This window comes from Typopeltis vanoorti, chromosome 5 (assembly GCF_054136105.1).
Source record: "Typopeltis vanoorti isolate ZY-2024b chromosome 5, IOZ_Tvanoo_1.0, whole genome shotgun sequence".
Lineage (NCBI taxonomy): Eukaryota > Metazoa > Arthropoda > Arachnida > Uropygi > Thelyphonidae > Typopeltis > Typopeltis vanoorti.
Genome location: NC_143553.1, coordinates 136,684,581 through 136,697,834, shown reverse-complemented (window position 1 = coordinate 136,697,834; position 13,254 = coordinate 136,684,581). Strand labels below are relative to the sequence as shown.

General features: G+C 35.6%; 1 protein-coding gene across 1 annotated transcript in view; it reads left to right on the top strand.

Moving 5' to 3' along the window:
* The window catches only part of LOC150106851 (zinc metalloproteinase-disintegrin-like MTP8), a 263,774-nt gene that overhangs the window by 243,907 nt on the left and 6,613 nt on the right, over positions 1-13,254 (top strand). The window contains exons 17-18 of the mRNA XM_090393491.1: positions 2,583-2,694; positions 7,872-8,010. Of these exons, the coding sequence (XP_090249617.1) occupies positions 2,583-2,694; positions 7,872-8,010 (251 nt within the window). The remainder of the gene's footprint in view (positions 1-2,582; positions 2,695-7,871; positions 8,011-13,254) is intronic.

The following is a 13,254-nucleotide window of genomic DNA, read 5'->3' as shown; positions in this document are numbered from 1 at the left end:
AGTAGATGGTCCCAACTCATATAGCAATCTAGACTGCTTTGTCTGATGCCTAGTCTCATCATAATCAAGAACTTCATTTCTTTTGGTATATCTCCTCTTATTCATCAGGGATATTTCCGTCTTAGAAAAATCACAAGAGAATTGATATCTTGCCAAGAAGTTTGTTCCTAAGATAATGTGGGAGCTCAAATTGGAAGTAGTGGGAACAACAAATAAGTCTTGTTGTTCCTAATAAGTTCCTAAAAAGCCTAATAAGTTCGCTCAGCTTACCAGAATTTAATTAGCTAAAAACTATATAACGTGCTCAATAAACAATGACTGATACTATCATCAGTAATTGGTTTATTTCTGTTTTACATCAATAAAAATATTTTTAAATAAATAATTGAAATAAAAGTAAAATAAACACATTACTATGTTTTATTTGATTTTATTTGAATAACTGGTTACTTTGCATTATGACTGAGCATTCTTATTCTTATCCTTATTAATCGTACAGTATTCCAATACAAAAAATCAGTCATAATCAACATAACAGTTTTCAATAATCAGCATGTCTCATTAGGCATAGTGAGTGAAGTTAAAATATAAAATATTATGATATAAATACTACTGAATCGGAATTTTGCAAATAAAACTGAAACTCCACTTCTAATTTTTTTTTTACTCATCAACTGAAAATTGTCACCTGTCACAGATGAACAGATGAGCGCATTTTTCAAGTCCTGTATATATAAGACGTATTTCTAAAAAAAATCCTAAAGAATTCACTTTTTCCATTTCCTTTTCTTCATTTAGGAAACTTTCCCCCACCAAAGACAAAGTACATTTCTGGTCTCTTCCTGGTGTTTACAGAATTCCGTGCTCTTGTGAAATCTTAATTACTATGGACAAGCAGGCCAATCTGCTGAAATGAGGTGTGAAGAACATATGGATTACATCTGTTTTCCAAAACATGGAATATCAGAATTAGGTGATTATGGCTTAACCACTGATTTCTGTATTGAATGACAGGAAATGCTACCTCTTCATCCTAATTCCTTTAAGGTTAACAACATTATTCCGTTAAGTTAACAACATTATTCAAAGAATCTTGCGAGACTTTTCTGCATCAACCTAGCCTGAACAGAAAGAATGATTCTATGTTTAAATATTGATTGCTTGCACTGGGAGATAGTTATGCAAAAATAAATAAAAAAAAATAAAAATTAATTGTATATTCATTATTGTATACTTTTTTTTTGTTGTTGTGGTGGTAGTGTGGTGGGGAGATGTTTACATTTCCATCATAATTATATACTTGGCTTGGTTTGTTTGGTTCATAATGGTTCTGTGAATTGTGTTTTCTCTGGAAACCTGCCAAGGTCACACAGAGAAATATTAGCTATAATAAATTTAAAGTTGCACTAATTTTTGTTTATATCTGTTCTAACATCAAAGCAACACATAAGCCTAAAATATAGGACTAAAATTAGCATTTACCATATTTCATATTTGAGGGAAGTCTATATACACACACAAAGTGAATGCTTTAAAAGTATGTCACTTTTTTTTTACTTCCACTCTGGGTATGTTACTTTACTCAGAATCCTTGAGAGCACAAGAGTGTAGAAATTCCCTATATTGTGTTTTTTCTCAACCAGAACTGGTTGCACTAGTCCTGGTAGAAGAAAACTACATACTAAATTTAGTGGTTCCCGTCTTTTAATTTCTTGATCAAACAGATAAGCAAACTAAAATATATAATGCATAATGTTAATCTTTTTTTTCTGTTATATAATATTAATTATTACAAAGTATCGATGTATTAATACTATTAGTAATATATTATTAGTGTAACAATAATAATATTAACCAAAACCACACCTTGTCTTATATTATAATTGTATTATTAGATAGTTCAATGATTATTATAAGATCTTGTTGAACAATCTACCAAAGTGATAATTCAACAGTTTGAGATTGCACAACCTAATGTATTGGCCGTATTGTGCAACTTGGAAAGTGTATGTTCTACCCTAGAGCTAGCCATGATGCATGTAATGGTTGCTTAGATTTGAAGCATCTAAGCAACCATTACATGCATGATGCTGATCATTAAAACCCTTTTCCATTAAGCCTGTTTCATTAAACAAAGATTAAACTGGAACTTTATATTGGCTTTATTAGTTGACCAGAGATTTTTGTAACATATATACAAGAATTGTCTACAAGTTTCACTAGCTATCCTGTCTGGCTTCTTCAGGATATGTGTAATGGTACATGGAACTAATGTTTGCTAGTAAAAAGAAGAATGGAGTAACACAGTCAAATAAATTAAACTGACCCGTAACATCATAAGCATGGAATGTGGTGTATCAGTCTTTGTTTATTAAGCGCGTTATATAGTTTTTAGCAAAATGAAATTCTTGAAGCTCAAGGCATTTAAGATTTTGAACATTTTAAGACTTGGAACTGATGACTTCATGCTTACATGTTACAGATAATTTTTTTTTTCCTTAACAAGTGCTGTTCATTGAATTTTCAATAACATCGATATAAATAAAACTGTTATTACTTTCTACATACATCAATTCTTTTAGGTATGCAACAGCAGAGGTAATTGTCACTGTGAAATAGGATTTTCTCCACCATACTGTGACACTCCTGGACCAGGTGGAAGTGAAGATAGTGGACCTGCATCTGATCCTAATGGTAAAACTAATAATATTTTGTCTGAAGGCTATGACTATTTTTATATTCTTCTTCTTATTATTATTATTATGGGCTACTCCAAGGCGTTCTTAGACTCATCAAGGGAGGCCTTAAACATCATGTCAAGAACTATTCAGCATTTGTGCAGTATCTATCATACTCTGCTTTGAACTCATTCACAGTCGTGGCACCCACAACAGACTCTAGCAACCTATTCTGCTCATTCACTACTTAAACATCATGTCAAGAACTATTCAGCATTTGTGCAGTATCTATCATACTATGCTTTGAACTCATTCACAGTCATGGCACCCACAACAGACTCTGGAAACCTATTCTGCTCATTCATTACTCTCCAAGCAAAAAATCTAGTTCTAACACCCTTGCTAACTACACTCTTAGTCAGTTTCCAAGGACGGTCCTAGTTCTCCCACCAACAGACCTGTTCTGAAAAATTTCCTCTGAATTAATCTTGTAAAAACTCCTCAGTAATTTGTATGTCTCAATCATATCACCCCTTTTCTGCCTATCAAACAGTTTCTGTAACCCACAAATCTTCAACCTGTTCTCATAACGTTTATTCCACAGACCTGCTACCATCTTGGTCACTCACCTCTGGATCCTCTCCAGCTCCTCTTCATCACCAAGAAACCCTGGCACCTAGATCTGCACACTCTAGTCAAGATGGGGTCTTATCAAGGTTCAATATCCTACTTGTCTCTGCTCGTCAAAGTATACTTCAGTAATCAAATAATCTGAAGAGCTGCTTTAGCCACTTTTGTGATGTATCCCTTAAACTTTAACTCCCTATCCACTAACACTCCCAAGTATCTGGCTTCATCAATTTCCTGGAGTGCAGTTCCACCAATGTGGCATACAGCTGGTCATCTTTTCACCCCAAAATGCATAACCTTACACTTTGCCACATTAAACTGACATCCATTCTCCTTTGCCTGGTCTTCCAATCTATCCAAATCATCCTGCAAAATTTTGACATCATCTGTATTAACTATTGCTCTGCCCAACTTTGCATCATCGGCAAATAACAGAACAGTTCCTCTCAGATCCTTTCCAATATTATTAATGTAAAAAATAAACAGTAGTAGTCCTAGAACAGAACCTTGCAGCACATCATTAGTCACACACCTTCTTTGGACTCTACTCTTGAAAAACTACTCTTTGATATCTCTTCATCAACCACCTCCTATCCATCCCTGTGTGTTACAGTTTACTGATTAGAATTCCATGTGGTATCCTGTAAAAAGCCTTTGCAAAGTTTAGCAGTATCACTATAAACCAAGCCAACTCAGCTGTTCACTGTACTATAAAACATGAGCAAGTTACTGAGGCATGACCTACCCTTCACAAAACCATGCTGTTCCCCCATGAAGTATTCCATTTCCCTCTACCCATTCCTGTATTTTGCTCTTGACCAACTTCTCCAATACTTTGACAACTCCTAATATGCTGATCACTCAGTAATTTGCTACATCAGTCTTGAAGCCTCCTTTATGCAATAGAACTATTTTTTCCTCTTCACAACCCCTTGGTTGTGAAGAGGGAAACTGGAGACGTATCCATTTCCATTTCTTTCTTGTCTACATGTGAGTTCCAAATCATTTATCTCTGTAATAAAGTTGAAAAACTGGAATTATTAAATAAAACAAGATTCAAAATGTATTCTTCTAGCAATGTTTTCATTCTAAGTAAACCAGAATAAGTTCCAATCAGCATTTAAAATTACTTACATAACTGATAATCTGTAATGAGATCATTATACACAAAACAAAATGGTAAGTGGAAACTTAATCAAAGTTTCTACTTGTCAATGTACAGATTCAGACACTATAACTGCTTGCTTCAAGCTAGTTTCATTTACCTAAATTGTTATGTTCATGTACAGAACAGAAATGCCTGTTTTAACCTACTACAAACAGATCACAGATGCTATATGCTTTACTCACGAAAACTAACACAGCAATCAGCAAAACAGAAAATGCAATAAAAGACTATTCTTTGTCTATCCTTAGTATGTCTAAACAATCTGTTAATGAAAAATGTATTAAAAAATTCCTTTTCTAAGGTTGAGTTAACCTGTCATTTAAAACTTGAATGAATCAGGTTTGGCCACAAATGTGCATTTGTAGTCAGAAAAGTACTGCTATTTGATCTCAAAACAGGATATGCATAAGTCATCTAAAATTGCCAATAATATCAGGAACGTCATAGAATCTCCTTTAGTCGAGCCAATCTTCCAAAAACAATAATTTCATTGCCTGCCAGTTTCCTCTCCCTTGTTGCATTTCCAGTTCTTCTACCTGACATCATACATACAGATAAACAGGCTGATCTCACTAACTCACAAAAACTTATCTGAATTCTTAAAAAAAAAAAAAAAAAAAAAAAAAAAAAAAAAAAAAAAAAAGGCACTTGCTGGTCCCAAAAATTCTAAACTATCCAGTTCTTCTACCTGACACATGATTTACCTAAAATGAAAACCCAAATCAGCTAAGCAATGAGCTTAACCACTCCATCTGTCACAGGCATCCCCAGTCTTCTGAAAACTGTTCACATTTCAAATCCTATACCAAAAGCATTCACTACCTTAAACAGTTCAAATATCATGGTCAGTTTCAACACCACCTCTCTCTCTCTCATTCTAACTTCTACAATAGACATGTTCAATAAAATGCTACTAGCACTACTATCCTTAAGTTATATGACTATATAATACTTGCCTCCCTTGTATATATTGCACCACATCATTTACACCAGTATGATATATGCTGATAAAGTGCTTGCTCAATAATTCCACTATATCCTCTGCAACTGTATCCTTGCTCAATAATTCCACTATTTTATTCTGCTGCCATGACTATTCACCAGTGTTAACCTGCCATAATTATTCTGTCCTTGCTTTCCATATAGTGGAAAAATTCCCTTGAGTTAACCTTGGCCTGACCAGCTAATCTCCTCTCATACTGCACCTTTGCTTTCTTTACCATGCTTGCCACCTTTCTAGCCTGCACTTTATACTCCTCATGAATCTGATCACCACCAACCGTCTTGTACCTCCTTCATAGCATTTTCTTTTCCAGAACAGCTTGTTTGATTTCACTGTTTGCCCATTTCATTCCAACTCTATTTACTGGCCTAACCCTTGGTTATGTAGTTATACATTGCTTGTGTCAGATACTGCCTCGTGAGTTTCCATGCATTGTCAACATCTTTCCACTCGGTTCATCTGCCCAACATACTGATGCTGACTACAGAGTTTCCTATAATCACTCGATTTATACTTCCACATATATACCTTTTTGGCAGTAACCTTTTCTTGTTTCACCACTTTCCAAACAAGTACACCAACCAGCAGCAGTGTCAACACCTCATCAACAACCATATCTTATGAAGTTATCACCAAATTCCAAACATTAAAGCCTCTAGTTGCTTCAGTCACATGCTGCTTAAGATATTTATCTATCAGAAATTCAACAAACTCACACTCCTTGTTTCCATGCACTACCTCCTCCTTCTATTCTATATTCCTGTAATCCCATCAGGATCACCTTCTTTTTACATGCCAAACTAATTTGCCTAAATATTTCAGAATTGGTATTCTCTACTTTTCCTGCCCTATAGCAGCATACTATCAGATATACTAGCCTCTTAATTTCAACTTCACACCACACAGATTCAAAATCTGTGCCTGCACTATCAAAACTTCCACACTTTGTGGACACAATTCCTCTGCAATCATTAACAGCATTCTCCTTCCTCTTTTCACATTTCTATCCTTCTGAAAAATTATATATCCTTTCATTTCTATTCCCGACATCATATCCTCCTCAGATAACCAAGTTTCACTTATTCCAATTATTTTTAGGCATACTGACTCATTTGATGAAAAAAACTCAGCTCTCTTGTTTTGAACACTCCTTACAAACATAACAATCTCTGTGTCATTGAGGCCATTCTACCAGCACCGACATTCTCTATTCTAGCTGCTGTACCACACCTCTCTTTTCAGTCTGACCACTCCTGTCTCCCTGATCCTGACTCTGATTTCCATTTCTACCTGTCTCATCCTCACCTTTATGCATTCCATTGACTTGTGGTGCTGCAACCACATCTTCAACCTCATATCCATCTTCCTCCTGTCATACGATCCATTTCGTTGTGCTATCCTGCGTCAGAAGTAGACCCTGATCATTCACTACTCACACAACTCAGCCATCTTACTATTCATTATCTCTCCTGTCCTTCTCACTTCGCTATTGTCATATCTAGGCAACACGCCTACGACTTTTCCAACAACACCATTATTCTTTACCTTCAGCAACAACTTTGTGAAGTCTCTATCAACATTCTTTATTTCCCCAGCTAAGCTATTATTATTATTATTATTATTACCCCAAGACCTCATGGAGTCAACGACTCATCTGGGAGGTCCTTTTATCACACACACATCTCATCATACCGTGTCTTAAATACACTCAAACTCCCTGCAGACACCACACTCTCAGGCAAGGCATTCCAATCATTCACAACTCTGCATGAAAGAAACCTGCCTCTCACTCCCTTACTCACACCCTCTTTATACAGTTTCCAGGGATGACCTCTGGTTCTTCCCAAATTATTGATCTACTGTTTTTTGAAGGTTGTCTTGCAGTTGACTTTTATCTATGATTTTCACAAAGTAAATTGCTACCACTGTTAGATGATATTACTTAATTTCACAATTGCTTTCCTCCATATTTTCCCTGTACTTCAATGATCATTTCCCTGGCTGATGGATCTGTGGTCATAGTCCACAAAACTGACCACTAGGTCTTCAGAGCCAAACAACCTTTGGATTTTTATCTTGATGTATCAGACAAAAGTGGAAACATGATTTGCATTGATTGAGCAAATTTCAGATGTAACTTTTTAATTACTGTAAACACCATAGCTTTTATTTTTTATTTTTTTTTTTTAATTTGGACTGATGTATATGTGAAACTTCATTTTTTGGTTTTGGTTTTTCAGTTAGGCTCATTTTTTCTGACTTATCAAATCCTGTATAAATAACACATTGAATAATAGAACTGTACTGACATAACATTTCTATGTTATTAACATTGCATGTACAATAATTTTTATGCTTTAATTATATAACAAATTTTCTTTCTTTCAAACAGGTTATACTTTAATGGTAGCTATGTACATCATCTTCTTGTGTCTAGTTTCACTAACTACAATTGCTGCGTTTGCTATCTTTTATTTTCGTCGGCATCTCAAAACTTGGTGGATTGCCAAAGCTAGAAAAGCTACAATTAAGTATGTAATGATAAGTATTTATTTTACTATTTCATATAATAATTTTATTATTATTTAGTTATTTAATTATTAATTAGTTATTTTAATATTAATATGTTAAGAGATAATTTAATTATTTTATTATTAACCTCCCATCCGGCCAAGGTGGATGAAATAGCCAGACTACCCTAACTTTTTTCATGGATCAAAACTTCATTGGCATTCTACCTTTTATCATGCCATTACCTCCATCTGCCGTTAATCCCTTTATGGTTATTTTAGAGTCATTAGTGGATTAACTGTTAGTGAGGGGCCTTTGTGTCACCTGTCTTTTCATGTACTTTGGTACTTGGAATTTCCTTTATGGTCCTAAGATATTTGACCGTTTTTTTTTGGCTCAGAATTGATTTATTGTGTCTCTTCCCAAAAATTGAAATGAATTTTTCACATGTGCAAAAATAATCAATCGCAAAATGACCACTGATCAGCCTTTGCAACGAATCTATTTAGTAATAGTAAATTTGCTGTCTTTTATTCTTCAAATCACTGCAACAGAACAGTTGCACTGATTGTTCTTTTACTTTACTTACAACACAGAAACAATTTTTTTCGCAAATTTTCAAATGTTTGCATTGAAAATATTATGTGAAATATTTACAAATTTAAATAATATTTATTGAAATATATATGATGTTTTGCTTTCTTTCCTAGCAAAATACTGTTATATGGATGATGTTAAATTGCATTACTCAGTTTCCAGTTGCGAGTCTTTTTAGTATCAAAAATTTATATCCACTGATATTTTAGCAGGGACTCTTTGCTTTTTTTTTTTTTTTTTGTAGAATGCACATTACGATAATATCCAATGTCCTCTGTAAGAAAAGGGTATATGTGGAACTATGGGGGAAGGGGGGGGGGGATTATGAAGAACTCAGGAGACAGTTTGCAGGTGTATGGAATGAGGAGTTAGCTGGAAAAGAGATCAGTGCAGCTTGAGGGATTTTCAAAAACTATCTAGTGTCACTAGCGAACATGGTGGTCGTGTTGAGTTATGCTAGAAAATGTGTTTCTAAATTAAAGTATAGTGTGGCTTTTTGTCTAAAATTGTGCAGTAGTTGTGCTTCGGTTGGATACAAGTGTCCTTTAGGTGTTACTGTTTGAAACTCTGTTATATATATTGTGTTTTCGCTGCTGTTCACTACTTCAGCATTAAAGATGGTGTCCAACAAGAGACGTACGTCAGCGGCTCGAAGAACTTCTATACGAAGGTTTGGCTCTGCGTTGGATTTTTCATAATGGATGCGTTGCAGAAACTGCTACATGTATGCGGCAAAGAATATGAAGGATCTGTGGACTGTTTGGCTAAATGAGAAGAATGAAAACATCGACATATGTTAGAGATGTGTTGGGATAGGCTGGAGCGATTAGGAATAGAAGCAGACGTCAGGACCACAGAACTTCAGCAGGAGTTCATGAAAATGAAAAGTGACCTTCATTTTCTGCAAGAGGAATTGGAAGTGCTCAGTAAGGAGGTTCTGGAAATTAAAACTGAGTTAAATGTGTTGAATAGAGAAATTAGGACTATGGAAATTACTTTAGCTGAGGTAACTAGAACAGGATTAAGTATGGGAGAGTCTTTGGTGAGTGATGAAGTAATAAATAGTATGGGAGTGATTGGGAGTCAACAGAATGAAAGCACAAGAGGTCTAGAAGAAACGAGATGTCTTGAGAGTGAAGGAGTAAGTAAAAGAGTGTTGAGTAATGAAACTGGGAGAGTCATGCTGAATAGCGTAGAAAATGAGGCCATAAGTGAAGCTTGTTTGAACTTGAATGAATTTATGAGTGGTAAAATATATGGTGATTCTATGATTAGGGGTATGGAGAGTGGTATGCCTGAGGAGTGCTCGGCTGGTGGAACAATAGAGAGAGAGAGAGAGAGAGAGAGAGAGAGTGGCTTTAGCAATAAAGAGAGGGCATGATGCAGAAAAGATGATAGTTATGGTGGGGACAAATGACCTGAGTGGTAGTATAAATCGGGTAGCAAAAGATTTAAGAACATTGTTAGATTTTCTGAAGAAGAAACGTGTCAATAGGAGGATAGTGTGTGTGTGTGTGTGTGTGTGTGTGTTGTCTCATTTTGACAATTATGAGTTAAGTAGACGAACAATAATAATGAATGATATGATTGCAAGAACGTGCAAAAAAAAAGAGGTCTGGAATTTGTTGATGTCTGGAGTGTGTTTGAAGGAAAAAGACAGCTGTATGCAAGAGATGGGTTGCATCTGAACATGGAAGGTCATAAGCAATTGAAGAAATTACTGTTTTCTGAACAAGTTGAAGTAATTGGGCAGGGAAACTAAAATTGAAAAGGTTGAGTGTAAGAGGGAGAAACTTAAGCAGAGATTGTATACTTATTGATCCTTATTTGCAGAATAGAGTGGATAAAAATCAGCATGGAACTACTGAAATTAGTGACAGGTATATCAGTTCTAAAGCTGGTACAAGAACTAAAGGGAATCTGCAATTTTTGTATACAAATGCAAGAAGCATTCGAAATAAGTGGGAAGAATTTTTATCATTAGTCAGTGCAATCTCACCAAAAGTTGTAGGCATTAGTGAAACTTGGCTGTCAGCAGAAGATGTGGTTACTGGAATCGAATGTGATGGGTACAGCATTTTCAGGGAGGATATAGAAGATAAAATGGGCAGAGAAGTACTGTTGATGATAGATGATGAGTTCCAGTCAAAGAAAGTAGTATATCAAGATGATAGACATGTGAATGATAGTTCATTTGAGGTGGTCTGGTGTGAAATAGTGACCAATGCAATCAAATATACAGTTGGTTGCTGCTATTGGCCAGGGGGGATATTGAATTCATGCATCAGCAAATTAGTGCAATGAATGCAAGTGATTAGTGATTATTATGGGGGATTTTAATTATGGTGATATCAATTGGAAGGAGAAAATATCATGTGGAAAAAAGGAAATGGAAGTCATACATCTTCTACAAGATAATTACTTGAAACAGCACATAACTGAAGGGACACGTGGTGTGAGAGTGTTAGACCATTGATTCAGGGGATATATGCAATATAAGCAATATATGCATATAAGTAAGGTATCCTCGTTAGCTCCAATTGGTGAGAGCAATCATGTGGTATTGACCTCGGAGGTTGCAAAATTTGTGGACTTCTCTCTTAAGAAAGGGTACATACAGAACTACAGGTTAGGCAATTATAATAAGCTTCGGAGTGAGCTTGCAGCCATCCCATGGCAGAACATATTGCAGGGGAAAGATGTTAGCAGTGCATGGGATAAAATCAGCAGGTATCTAAGGAAGGCCTATCTGTGTTTCAGGTGTTGTAGTTAAGTTGTTGGAGAAGCTTGTGAGAACTAGGATCCAGAATTGGTTGACAACAATGGTATTATCTTTGATGGACAGCATGGATTTGCTAAAGGAAGGTCATGTTTTAGTAATCTACTTACTTATTACAATACTGTGACTGCTTCCATGGACAGAGGAGAAGGATACACAGTAATATACTTAGATTTTGCAAAGGCTTTTGATAGATTACCACATGATAAGTTGATAATCAAACTGGAGTGGATGGGGTTGGATATTAGATTGGTGCATTGGATTAGAGACTGGCTATCTGATAGGTATCAACAAGTTGTGTATGGGGGAGCGATATCCAAGAAAAGGAAAGTTACTAGTGGTGTGCCTCAGGGGTCTGTTTTAGGGGCCATTGCTGTTTAACTTGTATATTAAGGATATTGGTGAAGATTTGGATGGAGATATTCAGTTGTTTGCAGATGATGCAAAGTTGGGACGAACCATGAAGAGTAGAGAGGATGTTGTGGCCTTACAAGAAGACTTGAATAAATTGAGTGATTGGGCACGGGAATGGGGATGAGAGTTCAATGTTGCAAAATGTAAGATTTTAAAATTTGGAAAACAAAAATGGGATGCAGAATTTATGCTTGGTGAGGATATATTGCTGGAGGTGGAAGAAATAAGAGATCTGGGGATAAGGATCTGAAATTTAGGGGATATGTAGCCAAAATTGGGAAGACAACATAAAGGCTTCTGGGAATGATGCATAGGACACTGACTTGTAGAAGTAGGGAGATTCTTATTCCATTGTATAAGGCTTTGATTAGGCCACACATGGACTATTGTGCCCAGATCTGGTCACCTGGTTTTCAGAAGGATGAAGAGATGTTGGAGAGGGTCCAGAGGCGACTGACTAAGGTAGTTTCTGACCTCTGAAATGTCGAGTATGAAGAAAGATTGAGAAGATGCAAATTTCAGAATCTGGTGGACAGGAGGAGGGGAGATATGATACAGACCTACAAGTTATTAAGGTGTTGTTATAGGATCAATGTTGGAGAGGTTCTACAGAAAATAGTGAGAGATCAGGGGAGAACCAGAGGTCATCTCTGGAAGCTGTATAAGGAAGGTGTGAGTTGGGGTAGTGAGAAGCAGGTTTTTTTCGTGCAGAATTGTGAATGATTGGAATGCCTTGCCTGAGAGTGTGGTATCTGCAGAGAATTTGAGTTTGTTTAAAGCATGGTATGATGAGCTATGTGTTTGAAAAAGGAACTCCTACATGAGTCTTCGACTCCATGGGGATCTTGTCTAATAATAATAATAACCACAGTAGATATGTTGAAAATATAATATGAAAGATATCATATATGGAATGATTCAAAATTTATGCTCATTCTGAAGATTTTCTAATGATTCACCCACCCTCCTTATACCTCATGGAACTCAATTACATAACTACTCTAAATTTCTACAGGTTTGAAAGCTTTTTCAGACAGTATTCAAAATCTATTACTTCATTTCACTGTTTTGATAAGAGAAATAAGAGATAACAATACTGCAAAGCTTCTAATTCTGTACTATTTCTTTCCAATTTAAGTCAGCTGTTTTACTGTCTGCTTAAATTATTTGAAATTTTAGAAATATTATGCTATATTTTCACCATGTAAAACTGTTCAGAGCATACCACACAAAAGAAAATTCAGTAGTATTATTTTTGTTTCTTTTTCTTAAAAAAATCTAAATATTACTTCTTCTACTGCTGCTCCTGTTTGCTATTTCTGAAATAATCTATGCCTAAGAAATACTTGATAATAATCCTTTTAGCTGGAGCAAAAGCTAAAGGCTAAGATTCCTCTCAGTACTATTAAGAAAGAAAAGAGAGAACACATCATCAGAAGCCACACTAAAGTGCCTCAAGCTGTAGTGTAGAATA